General features: G+C 44.0%; 1 protein-coding gene across 6 annotated transcripts in view; it reads left to right on the top strand.

The window, feature by feature from the left end:
- The first annotated feature begins 1565 nt into the window (after nucleotides 1–1565).
- The window catches only part of TRAK1 (trafficking kinesin protein 1), a 121972-nt gene continuing 105376 nt past the window's right edge, over nucleotides 1566–18161 (top strand). For 2 of the 6 annotated variants that reach the window (XM_039336090.1, XM_039336089.1), the window contains exons 1-2: nucleotides 1570–1666; nucleotides 7255–7449. In XM_039336090.1, the coding sequence (XP_039192024.1) occupies nucleotides 1609–1666; nucleotides 7255–7449 (253 nt within the window). In that variant the 5' untranslated portion in view covers nucleotides 1570–1608. Of the gene's footprint in view, nucleotides 1667–7254; nucleotides 7450–18161 lie in introns of all 6 variants that reach the window. The other 4 variants (XM_039336087.1, XM_039336088.1, XM_039336082.1 and 1 more) reach the window with 4 other exon arrangements.

The raw sequence follows: 18161 nt of genomic DNA, 5'->3' as shown, positions 1-18161 counted from the left end.
GATCAGAGTTGGAATGGGGTTTAAATAGAGTATAATACCCTATAAATATAATGGAGATCCAATCAGGGCCTTGCTACTTTCCTGGTGGATTCTCCCAAAACTTACAGTTTAAGCAGCAGCTGGTGGAATGTAGCACGTTTTATAGCATGGCAGCTCCCCATTTAATTTTTTCTAAATTTAAGTGAGGCAGAGATCCTGGCAGGCACAAATTAAAGTATATCAGGGCCTAGGGACATCACTCTAGCAACACTTTTTAAATATATTAAAAAGTGGCATGCTTCTTCCTTTTCTTAAAGTTCTCCATCATGAAGTGCATCATGACAGTGCATTATCAGTAAATCATGCTAAGAAAGAATTTTCAGAGCATCCAAAATCCCAGACTCATAACCTTGGTTAGCTATGTATCAGTGGAGTTTCCTGCAGTTTGGAACTTCTCCCTGAAATTTGCACTGTATTATGATAAGGCCAACCGTTACTTTTTTAAAATGGTATTTTAAAAAATCTTATTATAAATGAAACAATTTATTCGGGCAGTACATTATGGGTTCAATGCTATCCTTGTTACTTGGCACAGTCTTCCTCAGTTTCCTGATAATGGAATGGCTGTGCTGTCAGTTAAAACAAGATGGATGCATCAGGTTTAAATATATTGAAAGAGAAGCTAACTACTGATGGTATAATTTGTTCCTGCATCTTTATTAGCAAACCTAAGAGTTTTTGCTTTACTACTAAAATAATTATGTTGTTTGGGGTACAGTACACCTTGGTACAGTGAGATAGAAGAGCACAAATCATATAATTGTTTATCCACTGAAGTGGTTTGAACTGGTCCTGGCTCAGATTGTATTCTGTATGTACTATTTGTGGAGGTTTTGGCCATTAGGAGGAGCCAAAAACAAGCAATCCCTTTGCAAGGATTTATTCTAGCTGTTTTTGTGCAATCTCTTTGCAAGTTGTGCTTTGCTTGCCTTTTCACATTCTGACTTTTTTCAAAGTTTTCTTTACCTCATGGTTTCTCTTTTTTTTCTTCCTTCCTGAATCTTCATCTCTCTTCCCTTTTTGTTCTGCTTGTCCCCAAAGCTTGTAGTTCTTGTTTTCATTATTCTCTATTCTCTATCCTCTTTGCTCCAAGTTATTGCCAGATCAGTAGATCAGTGTGTCAGATATCCAAGATATGCAGAGCAGTATAGATCTACTCAGAGATAAGTCCTAATCAGCATGGTTAACTCCCAGATAAGTAGATATGGCATTAAAGCTGAAGAAATGAAGAGGTGAAGGAACAAATGTAGGAAAGAACTGGATTAGCATTATGACTGGTGTAACAGGATTGCATAAATTCTTGGCTGGGTAGGTGGCATCTAAACTTTCCCTGAGACAGCAAAATGCCTGTTAAAATAGCATTGTTTTCTTCTGCCTACTGAGAAGAAGTTGTTTTACCTAGAAGCAAGATAATTTCTAGGAATTGTTTAGCTTGCTCATTTACACCAAAAAGATATCTTGAGATAGTATCTTAATTCATGCTTGCCCCCTTGGGATTTAGAATACAATTTTATTCTAGACAGCTATTTTTTATTTGATTTGGATGATAACAAAGTTCCTGAGTTCCGGATGGCACTAGTTAGTTCTCCTGAATTAATATTAATAGAAAGAGATCTTCAGTGGGAAGGTAAGATTTTCTTCAAAATATTTTTTTTCTAAACTGCTCATTCTTTGTTAAGATGACTTAATAATTTCTGAAGTATTTAAGGTATTGTTGAATAATTCTCAATTTTTCATGACTTGGTAGATATCATTTCACCAGGATTGCCTGCCAGTAACTGCTTTTTTGAATTATTGCAAGCCTATTTGTATCACCAACAATAATATTTTGTGTTTTATGAAATGACATCAAATTGCCCTCAATTCAGTTTTCCCAGTCATCAAGATCTTCTCCAGTGATTCTTGCTTGCCTGGTGCTTCCAGAATATTTAAGTTTTAACTTCATTATTAGTGTTTTCAATAGGCAATCTGGTTTTATTCTATATAATATGAAAAAATATATTCTTGTGACCTTCTATTAAGGCAGTGCTTCTCAATTATTTTCTGTCATGCCCCCCTAGGAAGAAGAAAACATTTTGCGCCCCCCGCGCGACTGTAAAAAATTTTTTTCTGTACAGAGGACCGATTTCCGGGTCTAAAAGTCACACGGGCGGGTTTGGCCAATCAGGATAGAGCATCATGTTTATCCAATCGGGTCCTTTGCATGTGTCACGTGCGTTGGCGGTCATGTTGTCCTCTGTGTCGGGCTGCCGCTTGCGAGTGAGTCGGATGATCCGATCTAGAAATCCAATATGACAGTATTTGCCGAGGTCAAACGAGCCCCCCTTTATGGAGCCTCGCGCCCCCCCGGGGGGCGCGCCCCACTATTTGAGAAGCACTGTATTAAGGTATTCGTAATGGTCTTCTCTAATACTACAATTTAATTACATCAACTATTGCAATATTTTATAACATAGAAAGCTTAGAATGCCATTTATACCTATACTTACTGTAAACTTACATTTTACTGTTTTCAAACTATTATTTGTGTAGAATTTTCCAATGATATTCCACTTTCTGTGCAACAACATTAAATACTGAATTGGGAGTAAGCTTTGTGCTGAAAAACTAATGGTTTCTTTGGTCAGATAACTTAGAACAGTGATGGCGAACCTTTTAGAGACCGAGTGCCCAAAAACTGGCCCCGTCTCCACTCCACCCCCCTGCCCGCCACCACTGTGCCCCTCATCCCCCACCCTGCCTGCCCACAGGACCACTCACCACCTCCAGGGCCCACCGCAGATCGCCCAGGCAGCCCAGCAGCGCTATGGCGGCCATACCCTCTGCCCGTGCCCTGCAGCATCAACTGCATGATGGGGTGTGAGGGCAGAGTCTTGTCTACGTTGCCTGGTTGCCATCTCCTTGGCTGTGCTGCTCCGTGTGGGCCACGCTTGAGGGTGACTCTCCTTCAGGGGGGCTGCTGGAGAGGGGGTCATGGAGTAGGCAAGACTGGGGCAATGGCACATGTGCCCACAGAGAGGGCTCCGAGTACCACTTCTGGCACCTGTGCCGTAGGTTCACCACCACTGACTTAGAACAATTATAATGTAATAATAATGGAATGACCATAATATCTTTATTATGGCAGATGTTATAGATAACAATTGTCATAAGCCTTAGCCTATATAGTGAATTCTCAGAACTTATCCAAAACATCCAGAGGGTACCTATCTCTGCAGATGTTTTCTGCCTCTGTTTTAGAAGTTCTTCAATTGTTAATATTCAGATTTTACTAAATATTGAAGGAGATAAACCCTTTCAACTTGGATTTTTGGTATAAATTCTTAATTTAATGGAAACTATCCTTCTATTAGCATTTTTCTAGCAGGGAAAAAGTATGAATGATAATTTCATTTAAAGTGTATATGATTAGCATTGAGAATTAATCTCCCTCAGAACAGTAGCAACCCAGGCAGATTGTTTCGTCACATCTTGTAAAATATGGTTGATATTAGAAGGCCATAGTTTTGTACTTTAGTTATTTTTTTTCTTCACAAAGACATAGAATGTATTGTTTATATTTATGTGCAATATTCAATAATATTCCCTCGGGTTGCCTTTTAGTTGCTGAAACTAAGGGATCAGTAAATTAATTGCCAGTTATACAGAAACAATCTGTAAGAAATCTTATCTTCAATGTACTGGACCTGTTAGTGCTAAGGTGCTTTTTTGTAGTGGTATTGGATCCCAAAATATATTCTGTTTTTAATAGTTTAAATTACACTAATTGTTTTTTCTTCATCCTCATTTCCTTGCAAAGACTGGTACAGTAATAGTATTTCTACACTCGAAACCTAATCTGTTTCTCAAAACTGTTCATCTACTTTGGGCATTTTTTTTTTTTTAAAGATACAGTCTTAGTTCTTTGGAAGTGCCAAAGACTAGAAACAAAGAGTATATGCCAGATTCATTAAAATTCCTATTATACTCTAGTGAAAACCATGTGGAAATTTTAATGCTCAACTTATAACCATGGTTTGGATCAGAATTTAAGTTGCTGCATCATGAAGTTAGTAACCATGTGATTAAATCCAGGTTTATGACCATTTTTACATGGTCATTAAGTGAATCACCCAGTCTTTAAGTGAATCTGACTTATCCTATTGACCTTTCTTATTAGAAGCCCTCAAGGATGGTCACAAATAACGATCTGTTGACCATATGATCTGTTGGCCAAGTATCCAAATTGCGATCAGGAAACCATGGGATGATATCATGGTAACTTTAAGGATAGGTTTAAGTCACTTTTTCCGAGACCATTGTAATTTTGAACCACTATTAAACTAATAGTCATCAGTCCAGGCCCACCTGTACATATAGTTTCAAGCATGATGGAAAATATAGGTCTGGATTTGGTTCATAGAATTGAAAGTAGTTTTTTATAAGAATTACATCAATATCCAAAATTGGTCTCTAAGGTTACTAAATAGTTCTCTTTCTGCATTTCCAGCTTAAACAATTGAGACTTTAGACAACCAGTCATCCATTTGGTCATTTTTCTTTCACATGTAATATAGGTTTGCACTATTTTCTCTTCATGATCTTCAGGTAAAGGCTTCTCCTTCTCCTCTCCCCTCCCCTCCTCTCCGAAGCTGGCAGGAAATTGCCAGTTCAAGCCAATGGTCAGGTGAATGAGTATGGGGTCAGTGAAAATCAGGAAGGATGTGCAGAAAGTTCTGTGTGAGTCAGGAAGGGCAAATGGGAGTGTAGGTCATGAAGGGTACGCAAAGATATGGCATGGGTAAGAAAAGGTGGACACGGTCCATGAAAGATGCCATGTGGGTTGGGAAGAAGGCATGGGGGTGTAACACAAATCTGGAAGTGTGGGCAGGGGTGTGAAAGTAATATGATACAGGAAGACACATGAACCTGGGTGTAGCCCGGGTTGAGAAGGGTTGCACAGGGATGCAAGAAAGATTCTGCATTGATTAGAAAGGGCATACAGGGGATGCTGCAGGGGTGCACATCAGCTCGATGTGAGCACACAGAGGTTTAATAAATAATGTTGGTGGAGAAGACTTATCTGAACAACTTTGAATCTTCCATACTGGCTTTCCCAATATTGACACTCCCATAATGAAGTCCTTTTAAAAAATAACTTATAGGATGTTGATACTGAGTTTCAGCAATCACAATCAAGTTTTGATTTGCTACCAGCTTCCCTATTGACTTGTAGGAAACTGGTGGGGAACATTATAAATGAAGATCATGGAATCATGACAGTCCTGAAACAGCAGTGGTGCTGAAATGGCCACAACTTTCCAAAATTTCAATCCCAATGGAGTAATGAGTCCCAGATTTTAGACACACTCTGTTACCCTATAATGTACTGTTTCACTCAGTTGAAAGTTATAAACAAGCAGACACAATAGTTTTAGTACTATATATTAGGTGTAAGGAAAACCTGTATGGAATTAGTTTGAATTACAGCTAGTCTTCAATTTACGACCACAGTCAAAAGTAAAAATTTAGTTGCCAAGTGATGCAATCATTAAGCAAATCATCATTTGACCAGACCTGATTTTATAATCATTTTTATCATGTTCATTAATTAAGTCACATGGTCATTAAGCAAATCCAGCTTCCCCCATCAAGTTTGCTCTTTGGAAGCCGACTGGAAAGATTGCAAATGTGATCACATAACCTTAAGATCATAAATGCGAGTCAGTTGCCAAGAGCCTGAATTTTGATTACATAACCATTGTAAGTCACTCTTTTCAAAGTTATAACTTTGGATTATCCTTAAATAAATAATTGTAAATTGAGGGCTACCTGTACTTTCAGTAGAATTTCTAATAGTTAATCTAACAAAGCCAATGAGTAAAATGTCTTGGCACATCACAGTTATGATAAAACCTTTCCTTTTTGAGGTATATCTGACTCGCATGATGGCAAGGTTACTAATGACAAACAGCATTGCTTTGTCATAAAGGATGAAACTGACACTGCCCTAACATACTTAGGATAGTGTTGATAAGAGCCATGAATTGGGATAAAGATGCAACTAAGCATCAAAAGGTAAGAATTTTATTGGGGTATTTTACATTAATGGCTGATTTATGCAACCAAAAATAGGATAATATTTATGTTTTTATCCTTTGTGAGTGAAATAGATTGCAAAATTTAAGGACAAAATTTTTATCTCAGCATAATTGGAAAGTACAATGTAGTAAGAAAAAGTATACATACAAATTATACTACAATATGTAAAAAGATAAAGTTCAGGATTATAATCACCATAATCCCCAGCCATCATAGCTAGTGGTTGATTTAATTGGAGTTATAGGCTAGCACACTCTGAAGGCAGCATGTTTCCTATCTCTAGTTTCCATTCTCAGAATTATTGTGATATATTTTATCTTATATATGCTTTCATATCTGTGTGGCCAAGAACATTAGGGGTTTCCCAATATTTTTCTATGATTCATATGAAGTCTATTCTGGATGTCTTGGTTGATTAGGCTTGTGGCTTCTAGTTTTTAGACATTCATTCTGGGTAAGCTGGAAATATAATTGTGATTTGCAGATCAATAATAATTGGCTTGGATGGCCAGGTATGGTCAGTTTTGTTTTTTTTTTTAGCAAAAAACAAGATTTAACATTTGGTACTGGTAAAATAAAACTATTTGATATAAATTCAAGTATGTTTATATTTTAAACAAGTGTTTCACGTTTATTGCTAAGACGATAGAAAAGTAAAAAAAAAATAACAATTATTTCAACTTTTGGTTTTACTACATTGTTTATCCTAAAAACAAAGTAGGGAGATTTGTGACCATTAAGAATTAATACAAGTTATAGTTAATATAATTGAATGTTTGTAGTTTTTCACTGAAGTACTTCAAATGAACACAGCGTTAGATTTCAGCCTGTGTCTGTTTTTCATAATAGACTTCTTCATATGAACCTTTTCCCAAGTGTGTGTGTGGATGGATGGATGGATGGATGGATGGATAGATAGATAGATAATTGGCATTGTAACAAGTTGAGTTCACAAGAATAAATTTCTGTGTGAGCACATTGCAAGCATATTTTCATAAAATGTATTACTTTCTATTTTTTTCTAAAGATACTAGAATTTATTGAATAAAACATTGCTTAGTTGGATTATACTAAATTTAAAATGCACTTTTTAAAAACACAATACATTTGTGTCTTGTTTTTTCCTCCTCTTAGATGTGTGCAATAGTACTGATCTTCCCGAAGTTGAAATCATCAGTCTGCTGGAAGAGCAGCTCCCCCATTACAAGCTAAGAGCAGATACAATCTATGGTTATGACCACGACGATTGGCTTCATACTCCTCTCATTTCTCCTGATGTGAATATTGACTTAACAACTGAGCAGATAGAAGAGACATTGAAATACTTCCGTAAGTCCAGATATGTTCATTAGTATTCAAATAATTCAATTATCTTTGAATTATCTTTTTTTCCAGATTCTGTGCAAGGATTACATTATAAGTAGAACCATTTACAGTGTGCTTTTTAACAGCATTTTGTTGTAAGTGGCGTTTTGTTAATTGCGAAGTCGTGTCCGACCCATCGCGACCCCATGGACAAAGTTCCTCCAGGCTTTCCTGTCCTCTACCATCTTCTGGAGTCCATTTAAGCTCACACTTACTGCTTCAGTGACTCCATCCAGCCACTAATTCTCTGTCGTCCCATTCTTCTATTGCCCTCAATCTTTCCCAGCATTAGGCCCTTCTCCAGTGAGTCCTTCCTTTTCATTAGGTGGCCAAAGTACTTGAGTTTCAGCTTCAGGCACTGGCCTTCTAAAGAGCAGTCAGGATGCCATGATCTTGGTCTTCTTAATGTTGACTTTCAAGCCAACTTTTGCACTCTTCTTCTTCACCCGCATCAAGAGGCTCTTTAGTTCCTCTTCACCTTCTGCCATTAGAGTGGTATCTATTTAATAATTTGAATGTAGCTTGTGTTTTCAATTTTTAATCAAGTTTTTAGGGTTTTTTAAAATCAAGTTTTAATGTTAAATACTATCACTGTCCTATATGACAAGATCTGAAATCAAATAATTTCTTCTGATATTATTATCTTCCTTGTTTTTATACTTAAAATGTATGATAAGACTGTAAAACATATGAAATAAGTACTTTCCAGAGTACATTAGGATGAACAAAACCCAGCTCTTTGAAACACTCAGACATACTCTTTCGAAGCTTTGCATAGCTATCTCAGGGGTCATCCTTGCCTATCTCCATATGTATGCAAGCAAACAAGTTATGCATGGCACACTTGCAGGGACTTGGTTACAGTTTCTGAAAAATCTGGGCAAACTTTCCAAGGTTGTAGTTATGATAACAAAAGAGGTTTTTTACTTGAGTTAGTAATAGTAATAAAGTTGGAAATGACCCTGGAGGTCATCTAGTCCAACCGCCTGCTCAGACCAATAGCTGTCCAATCTCTTCTTAAAGACTTCCTGGGTTGGAGCATTCACGCTTTTGGAGGCAGGTTGTTCTATTGATTAATTGTTCTAATTGTCAGGAAATTTCTTCTTAGTTCTAGGTTGCTTCTCTTTGGTTAGTTTCCACCCGTTGCTTCTTGTCCTGCCTTCAGGTGCTTTGAGAAGAATTCTCCAACTTTTCTGGGTATGCGGCCTGGAGGGGAGAGCAGCTTCCAATTACTGTGTGTATGTGTGTGCATGTGCACGCACGCAAACAGGGCCATACCCATTGGCGCAGTACGTGGCCTCATTTGCGCATGCGCTGGTGCCATGCATATGCGTGAATGGCTGTGCACTCCCATGGCAGCTAGCGCCAATTCGTACATGCACAAATGGGCTGCGCGCATACACACACGCACCAGCGGCCCATTTGCACATGTACAAGTGGGATATGCATGCCCCCCACGCTAACGTTCCCATTTGCGTGCCTGCGCAAAGAGGGCGTGAGTGGGGAGGAATGCGCACCCACATGTGCACGCCCTGGCCAGCCATTTCTGCGGCCCGCTGGCCAAGAGCTCACAGCCCAGTACCGGGTCATAGCCTATAGATTGAGGACCCATGCTTTGGAGAATAGCTTGACTCCCTCTTCTTTGTGGCAACCCCTGAGTTAACACACTTTAGATCTATTCAGAATACTTATGAAAGATATTTGGTTTGTCTATTAAGACAATTAACAAAAATGCTGGTCTGTGACAGTAATAAAAATTGATTGATCGATTGATTGATTGGGAATTGTCATACAAAGTGTATTAAAATAATCTATTAACCAGTGCATGAATGATGGCCAAGTCAGACTCTTGCAGTCAGAGGCACAATTAATAAAACATTCATAGCTGGAAATAGGTGCTTCTCATCGCTTTGCTAATCTAAGGACCCAGAAATAGGAAGAAATCAGAGCATCCTTCTCCAGCATGATGAACGTAGAATCTACCAGATGGGTAATTTTAGCCTTCCTGCTCAGAAGAGACTAGGTCAGAACTTTGACCACGCCTCCCTCTGGGTGTGTCTTCCCAGTTTTGACTTAGTCTCAGGCTCAGTAGGGCGTAGATTTTTTGGCTCCTTAGCTAGGCTAGGTTAATTGATTTTAATTGCTTTCTAATTGAATCTAATTGGATCTAATTGACTTTTATCTTATTTGGCTGTATTTAATTTGTGTTGTTTTTCATTTGAGAATCAATTGGCAAAATTTAACTCTGAAATTGTCTTAGGCCTTCTAGCCTTGAGCCTAGCAGGCTCCTGTGGAGAAGGCTACAGGCCGTTTGCAGGTGGGGGCTTTCAGCTCCCGATTAGTAGATCAGCGGAGGAGCGGACCAGCCGACCAGCTGGTTTTCGGAGATTGGAGTCTTTGCAGACTCAGGCATTTGGAGGCTTCCTTCTCAGCTTCATCAATACGAGGCTTCTTTTGGCTCCAGAGTTTGCATCGCAGCGGAGGCTGCGCGACTAACAGCAAGTGCCTTTCAGGGGAGAGAGGGCTTTATTTAAATCGGCTGTTTCTTTAAAGGCAGTTTCTGATGGGGGGTTTCAATTCCCTTCTACTCCCCTCTTTGGTGTGAAGGCACTAAACGGGCGCGGTCACCATTTTAACCATGTGCTTTGGGGCGGCTGCCATTTTGAGTAGGTCATTAACAGCCGCCATTTTGAGAGTGTCTTTAAGCGGTCACCATTTTGAGTGTGTCACTGAGCACGGAAGCCATTTTGAAGGACTTCGTGTTCCTCGCTTACGCACTGAGGCCTGCCTTTTTTCTCACTATTGGTCTGCCTTGCAGGCCTTTCACCGGGGGGGGGAAGTTTCAGTGTGTCATCAAAAGAATCACAGGACTGATTCCTGACCTGTATTGTGTATTATTATTATTCTAACTACTCATTGTGTGTTTATCACATATCCTCATTTCTGGGGTGAGTTGAGCGAAGGGGAATTTATTTAACTCCACCTGTTACTATTAGCGTGTGGCATTTGTCACAGGCCTAGACAGGCAGTTCTAGGGAGCTGTCTGGCTGTCCTTGCCATTGCTGTTGTGCAGAGCGAGGATCGGTTTTCCATCTCTGTCAACTAGATCTGCGTGTTTGGGTTCCCCCCACTTCTGGATATCTCCTACCCGGATTATCTAGACTGCAATGGCAGACAGTTCCTCGCCCCAGACATCACAGGGCTCTGGTATTCCCCCCCCCCCCGCACAAACAAAACACAGATCTACTGATTTGGATGCGGGGGGAAAGGAAAAAGGCCAAGACAAAACACATTTCTACCAAAGAGCCCTCAAAGTCAGCCGAGCGAGAGGCCTTGAGGAGACATTTGGCGCTGGAAAAGGAATTCTCCAAAGCCCAAAAGCTCAGGTTCAGTGAAGCTGAAGTGGTTCCCCCTGCTCCATTGGACACTTCTCCATTTGAGCCTCCATTTGTACCTTCTCATGATGTCCCAAGGGCTTGGTCTCCTCAGGAGGAAACTGAGCAGGTTTGCCCCCCTCGCTCCTCATCATCATTTACTCATCAGGGCCCTAAGGCCATGTTTATTCCAGCTGAGGCTGGGGCTAGTTCTGTGGAACAAAGGGACATGTGGTCAGATCAGTTTCAGTCCTTCATGCACAATACGTTTATGCAATTCATGTCCTCTAGGGGACAACGACCTTTTCAACCACCATCACCTCTTTCTATACCTCCTTCCCAAACGGGACGTACCACGGTCCCCGGTTCAGGCATTTCTGAGACTTCTTCCCAGCTAGGGGAGGAGGGGTCTGTTGACCTGGAGATAGCTGACACGCCCATGTCAGAGGATGAGGCAGCGCCCGAACAGGCGTCAACTTTGGGGCTTTTTGATCCTTCTCTTTTCAGGTCTCTACTGCTAAAGGCCGTTACCACTGTCAACCTCACTTCGGTACAGGAGAAACCTTCTATCTTCACCAGTCAGGAGTCTAACCCTTTGTTCGCTGAACAGGTGGTGGTGGACAAGCAGATTCCTTGTCCACAGGTTTTCCATACTACAGTGGAGAAACAGTGGTCATCTCTGGCCACTCTGCCTTCTCCTAATAGTACAGAGAAGAAACTTTTCAATGTTTCTCCTTCATTTGCTTCCCTCTTGGAGGTGCTTCTGTTGATACTCCCCTGACTTCTCTGTTTTCCACTTCTGCTATTCCAGGGGATATGGCTGAGGCCCTGAAGGCGGAGGACAAGAAGTTTGAACTTTCCCTCCGCTGAGTGCACCAGGCTTCGGCATTGGCAGTCAAAGCCGCGACTTCATCCTCTTTCTTGGCCAGGGCATCAATCATGTGGCTTCGCGAACTGCAGGCAATTGCTCCACTGGATCAGGTTCAGACACATCAGATACTAGGGAAGTTAGTGGCTGTTTCAAAGTACGTGGCAGATGCTTCTCTTCATTCGACCAGGTACTCTGCCAGATCCACTGCAGCCACGGTTGCCTCTCGTAGGTTACTATGGCTGAAACAGTGGAGAATGGATTTGAAGTCAAAGTGGCGTCTGTCCATGTCCAAATATAGCGGTACACAGTTGTTCGGACCAATCCTTGAACTGCACATTATTGAGGGCAAGGAAACGCAAGATTCTGGCTCACCCCTCCAAACAGTCGGTTAGACAGCCCCAGCAGGAGTTCCGTAGGCAGGCCTTCTGTCCCAGTGGTTCCTGGGAGAGGAGGCAGCCCTTTCGGGCAGGGCAGTCCTGGGATTGGTCAAGAGGCTCGTGATCCTTTCCCCCCAGGCAGGATCGCCCACAGGACCAACAGAGCATGGGAGCCAAGGGCCAATTTCAGTCCAAATGCCCCTTCCGGGGATTGGGTGGCCACCCATACGGGCAGTTCAAGTGACGCCAAGGAAGCCTTTCCCATTGGGGGTCGCCTGGCGCTGTTCAGCGACATTTGGGAGGCGATCACCACAGACTCTTGGGTCAGGGAAACTGTCAAGTACGGTCTCACCCTAGAGTTCTACTCTCTTTCCCCCAGACTGCTTCATACAGTGTCCGGTGTCACGAAACGCAACCAAAGGAAAATTGGTAGCCACGGCCATCTCCCATCTGACAGAAATCAGAGCCTTAGAACCAGTACCACGGGATCAAGAAGGAAAGGGGTTTTACTCCAATCTGTTTGTGGTCCCCAAAGCCTCAAGAGGATGGAGGGCAATACTGGACTTAAAGGGTCTGAACTACTTTTTGACCTACAGGAAGTTCAAGATGCAGACCCTAAAGTCCATCCTCGCCAGTATCAGGAAAGGGGATTTCCTCTCCTCCATAGATCTGACAGAGGTGTACTTACACATCCCAATACTTCCAGAACATTGCAGATTCCTTCGGTTTGGTTACGCACACCGACATTACCAATACAGAGTCCTTCCCTTTGGCCTATCTTCAGCTCCAAGGGTTTTCACAAAAATCTTGGCAGTCTTGGCGGCTCACCTCAGGATGATGCCGGTGCACGTGCAATGCTATCTAGACGACATTCTAGTTCAGTCCAGTTCCTTCCAGTTGGCCCAGTCAGACCTGGCAGTCACGATATAAACCCTTCAAGTTCATGGGTTCTCAGTGAACTTCAAAAAGAGCCACACGATCCCCACAAAGCACCTCCTACATCTTGGGGCGATCATAGATTCAGACCTTTGAAAGGTCTATCTTTCACAGGAACTTGCAGGAAGCTGGTATATCAGGTTCGGAGGGACAAAGCAGTGCCCCTGGTACAGCTGTCTCAACTCTTGGGAAAGATGGTTTCTTGCATGGGGATCATTCCGTGGGCCAGGCTTCACTCAAGAAGCCTTCAGTGGTTCCTTCTTCCCTTTCAGAAACAGAATCTCAGTTCTTCAAATAGAAAGGTCAGGGTTCCCCATCACACTTTGCTATCCCTCCTATGGTGGGCTTTATCTGCAATGACCAAGGGGATCATCTTCAAGAAGCCCCTCAGGCTCATCTTGACTACAGACACCAGTCTGTTCGGTTGGGGTGCCCATCTTCAGACTCATCTGGCCCAGGGATAGTGGTCCCGGTCGGACTTAGTTCACAATATAAATTGGCTCGAACTCAGGGCCATAAACTTAGCACTCTGACAGCTTTCCTCCCTAGTGACAGGACAGCACGTCCTGATTCTGACGGACAACATGGCGGCCAAGGCTCACGTCAACAAGCAGGGAGGGACCCGGTCCTAGTCGCTCATGCAGGAGGCCTTGGATCTAGGTCTGTGGGCAAAGTCCAACCTGGGGTCCATCAGGGCGGAACACATTTCGGGGGAGGCAAATTGACAAACAGATTCCCTGAGCAGGATCACAGTGGACCACTCAGAGTGGCGACTGGACCCGGCACTGTTCAGGGATATCTCAATGAGGTTCGGTCGTCCACATCTGGACTTCTTTGCCTCCCCATCGAACACTCAACTTCCCAGGTTCTTCTCTAGGTTCCCGACACGGGGAGCAGAGGGAACGGACGCCTTCCGGTGCCAGTGGCTGGAGGGCCTGCTTTATGCCTTTCTTCCCCTTCCGTTGTTACAGGCAACCATCTGCAAGCTGATTCAGGAAAGGGCGGAGATAATCTTGATTGCTCCACATTGGCCAAGGCGTCCGTGGTTTGCCGACCTTGTGGATCTATCGCTCTCGCCACTGTGGAGGATTCCCCCAGACCAAGTAGCTCTCAGCCAAGGGAATCTTCAACATCCAGACCCACAATGGCTCCAGTTGGCCGCCTGGCACTTGAGTGGGAAAGTTTAGCTAGACAATTTGTCTGGGGTGATCTCGATGATTCAAGCCTCAAGGCGCCCCTTGACTAATAAGATTTATGATGCCACATGGAGGAACTTCTGCACGTGGTTCACTAAACAAAATCTCAGACCGCTCTCGGTCACAATCCCCAATATTTTGGACTATCTGCTGGAAGGTTGAACAAGGGTTTATCACCTAGTACCATCCGCAGGCAGGTCGCAGCTCTGTCAACAGTCCTTACCTGTGACAACTTGGTTCCTTTGTCGCAACATCCGGCAGTTAGTGCTTTCCTAAAAGGGGCGGTTAACGCTAGATCGCGTGCGGTTCATTGCTGCCCTTCTTGGGACCTGCCTAGGGTGTTACAGGCTCTGACCTTTCCTCCGTTTGAACCTCTCAGCTCTTGTTCTCTTCATTTTCTATCTTTGAAGGTGATGTTCCTGGTAGCCATAACATCGGCTAGAAGGATTTCGGAATTAGCCGAACTTTCAGTTAGGAGTGATTTGTGCACCTTTTTCGAGGATAGGGTGGTTCTCATATTGGACCCTTCCTTCATTCCTAAGGTTAATACCTTGTTTCACAGGTCCCAAGACTTGGTTCTTCCAAATTTCTGCCCAAATCCTTCACGTAGTCTAGAACGACAGTGGCATAAATTGGATGTGCGCAGGGCTCTGTGTCATTATGTCAAGCGAACCTCGGCTTTTCGCAAGTCGGAGGCCTTGTTCGTGTCTTTTCAACTCTCGGCCATGGGTCAGAAGGTTTCATCTTCGACCATTGGTAGGTGGATAAGAGCATGTATTGCTTGGGCCTATCTTTTGCAGTCACTTCCAGTTCCTGTACACATCACGGCTCACTCGACGCGCAGCTGCGTCTGCGGCTTGGTCTGCACAAGCTTCGGTCAAGGAGATTTGCAGGGCAGATCGCCTTCCTCATTTGTCAGGCATTATAGGATAGATAGGTTTGCAGTGGCAGACGCTGCGTTTGGCAGACAGGTCCTACAACAGGTTGTTTCTTCTCAGGGGACACAGGCCTAGACTTTTCCCCCCCGGAGGGACATGAGCGGCTTTAGTATGTCCGATCCGGTGGATTCTACACTCATCATGCTGGAGAAGGGGTGTTGTCTTACCTGAATGCCTTTTCTCAGCATGATGATGTAGAATCCACACTCTCCCGTTAGGGTAGTCTAGGCAGGTGTCACGATGATTGGAGCCATTGTACCGGACTTCATCAGGGATGCTTCACCTCGTCAAAACTGTGAAGACACACCCAGAGGGAGGCATGGCCAAAGTTCTGATCTAGTCTCTTCTGAGCAGGAAGGCTGAAATTACCCATCCGGTGGATTCTACATCATCATGCTGAGAAAAGGCGTTCAGGTAAGACAACGCCTCTTCATAATTACTCCTTCACAGATTAATTTAATAACAAAAAGCTGTTTATTTTATTCAGACTGTATGTATGACTCTATGCTATTAAATCAGTGGAACACATAATTGTTGTATAAAGATTAATCACAACTACTTTGGGGCTATTAGTTTTAACTAAGAACAACCTATGACTTTATTGACAAATCTTCATCTACTTACTTTTGTATAAAAATATCATTTTGAGTGCCATATGCACTATATTAAGCAATCTCCAGCACAGGAGATGGAGAGTCCACCAATGGGTTTTCTCTGTCTGCCTGCTCTTTGAAACCAAGTTAGCCAAACTTGACACGCCCCCTGTTGCTAGGAGAACCCAGTCTTGACTTGGTCTCTAGCTCTTGAAGATGTATAAGGTTTGGCTCTCAGGTTTCAGAGATCCTGAATCTATATTTAGCAGGTTAGATATCCATTGGTGAATTTTCTTTTCCTCAATCACTTCCCCTCAGGTTACTGGATCCACCTTTGGCTTTTTCTCCCAACAGTTACCCAGGAGTGCTGGAATCAGCGCTGCCTCAAATCGGCTGATTTGAGGCTTGGGGTGTGGGGGGGTGTACCTTCTCTGCTCTTCTTCCCCAAGGCTCTGGGGAAATTTCCTTCAATCTTACGTTCCCTTGTCAGCCTCCCCTGCGCAGTGCTCAGCGCTGCCGCTCCGATCTTGCTAAAAGCCAAAAACTGCCTCACGAGGAATCAGGCAGCCGTTTGAACGGCTGGAAAATCACAGCCGCCATTTTGGTTACCGCCGAAGGCAACAAAGCTTGAACAGAGCTGTTCACCAAAAAGGGATCCTTTTCATACAGCTGACCCTGACTTTGACTTAAAGCACTCTGGTTCAGGGGAGGGGCTCCTGGGTCTACCACAGAACCCCGAACCTCACCAGGGACCCCTCACGGAGTTTGGAGCGGCCACCATTTTGGACGTGCCATGCGGTCTTCCTTTTTGGGGACACAGTAGCCCAAGCTCACTGGCTGCCGGCCTGAAGACAGGTTGCTTCCTTCTTCCACTGGCTCCATTGCCTTTAGAATTGCCAGGGGTATAGCCTTACGCTGGAACAGGGGAGTGCTCAGATACTCGGACACAGAATAGCTCACTCATACTAGCCATGCCCTGACGTTCATCCAGGCCACCATTTTGATCTCGTGAGTGATTCCAGTCTTCCCCTGTACATTTGCCAGGCCCTCCTCCTAGGCCCTCTGCGCCCATCTTTGGGATTCTGGTGCAGTTTGCCTTAGCCACCTAAGGCCCACCGGGTGGAGCCTCATAACAGGCCCCAACCGTGCCTTTGGCTTCAATTTCAACAGCCGTGAACGGCAGCCCAGAGAGACTTGTTTCCACGGTCAGGAGGTCAGGAGAGCAGTCCATATTCCCTGCTCCAACTACTGTTCCCGCCAATTGCTTTCCTGCCAGAGTTTCCCTGAGTTAGCTTGTCCCAGGATGGAGGATTCCACAGTTTCCCAGCATATGGGCACCGCCTCCCCATTCTCAAGCCATGAATGGCGCAAAACCTCCAAACAGGAGGCCGCAGGGTAGCTCAAGGACAAGGCAAAGGCCATCCTCAAAAAGCCTTCCAAATTGGTGGAGAAGCAAGCCAGCTGTAGGCACAGACTCTGGAGAGGGAGTTCTCCAGAGCACAGAGATAGGCCAGAGCATAGGTGGATCAGTCAGTGGCCTCAGACTTTGACTTCCCTTTAGGAGGTCTGCTCAGGACATGTGGTCCATGGTGGAGACTCCAACCACACATGGTAATTCTTCTGTGGCGACTCATGACGCAGCCATCCAACCAGCGATATTTCCCTCGCAGGCTTCACATTTGGGCCCAGAGGCCACCTTTACTTCAACAGCCGCCAGGCTCAGGGGGCCTGAGCCCAAAGATATTCTTTCAGAGGGCTGCCTCAAAGCCCTGATCACAAGGGTCGTAGACTGAGCACTCGCAGCATGGTCATACCACTTACCCGGGCAGGAGGCTCTTCCACCTGTACTTCTACACTATGTTCTTCCAACAGGGCACTCAGCATATCATGACCCCCTGTCTCCTGCCCATTCCTCACACAGTGGCGTCTCGTCTCCTACTGACTATGACCAGCCGGACTTTCCTTGGTTGGAGGAGGAGGATCTCCTCCCGGACTCTTCTCCACCAGGAGGCCTCTTCAACCCGGCCCTTTTTCTTCCTTTGCTACGCAAGGCCAGCACCACGGCCAATATAGGGTCTGATCAGTTTCCTCAACCGCAACCTCCGTCCGATTCAAACCCGAACCCGGTGTTCTTCGAGACAGTGGCGGCCCAACATCATGTCCCTTGCCCTTCGATTTTCCTGAACGGTGTTTGGAAACAATGGGCTTCACTGGTTTCCTTCCCCTCCATGGGAGGAACAGATAAAAAATTGTTTAGTACTTCACCAGATCTATCTGATGCTCTTGAAGTACCAAAGGTGGACGAAGCCTGGACTCCCCTTGTATCCTTGTCCGCGGTCTCCGGAGACATGGCCGAGGCACTTAAATCAGAGATTAGGAAATGGGACCTGA

Source organism: Crotalus tigris, unplaced genomic scaffold (genome assembly GCF_016545835.1).
Source record: "Crotalus tigris isolate CLP2741 ecotype Arizona unplaced genomic scaffold, ASM1654583v1 scf7180000017666.27876245, whole genome shotgun sequence".
Taxonomy (NCBI): domain Eukaryota; kingdom Metazoa; phylum Chordata; class Lepidosauria; order Squamata; family Viperidae; genus Crotalus; species Crotalus tigris.
Note: the sequence above shows the minus strand (reverse complement) of the source record. Positions and strands in the feature narration are given on the sequence as shown.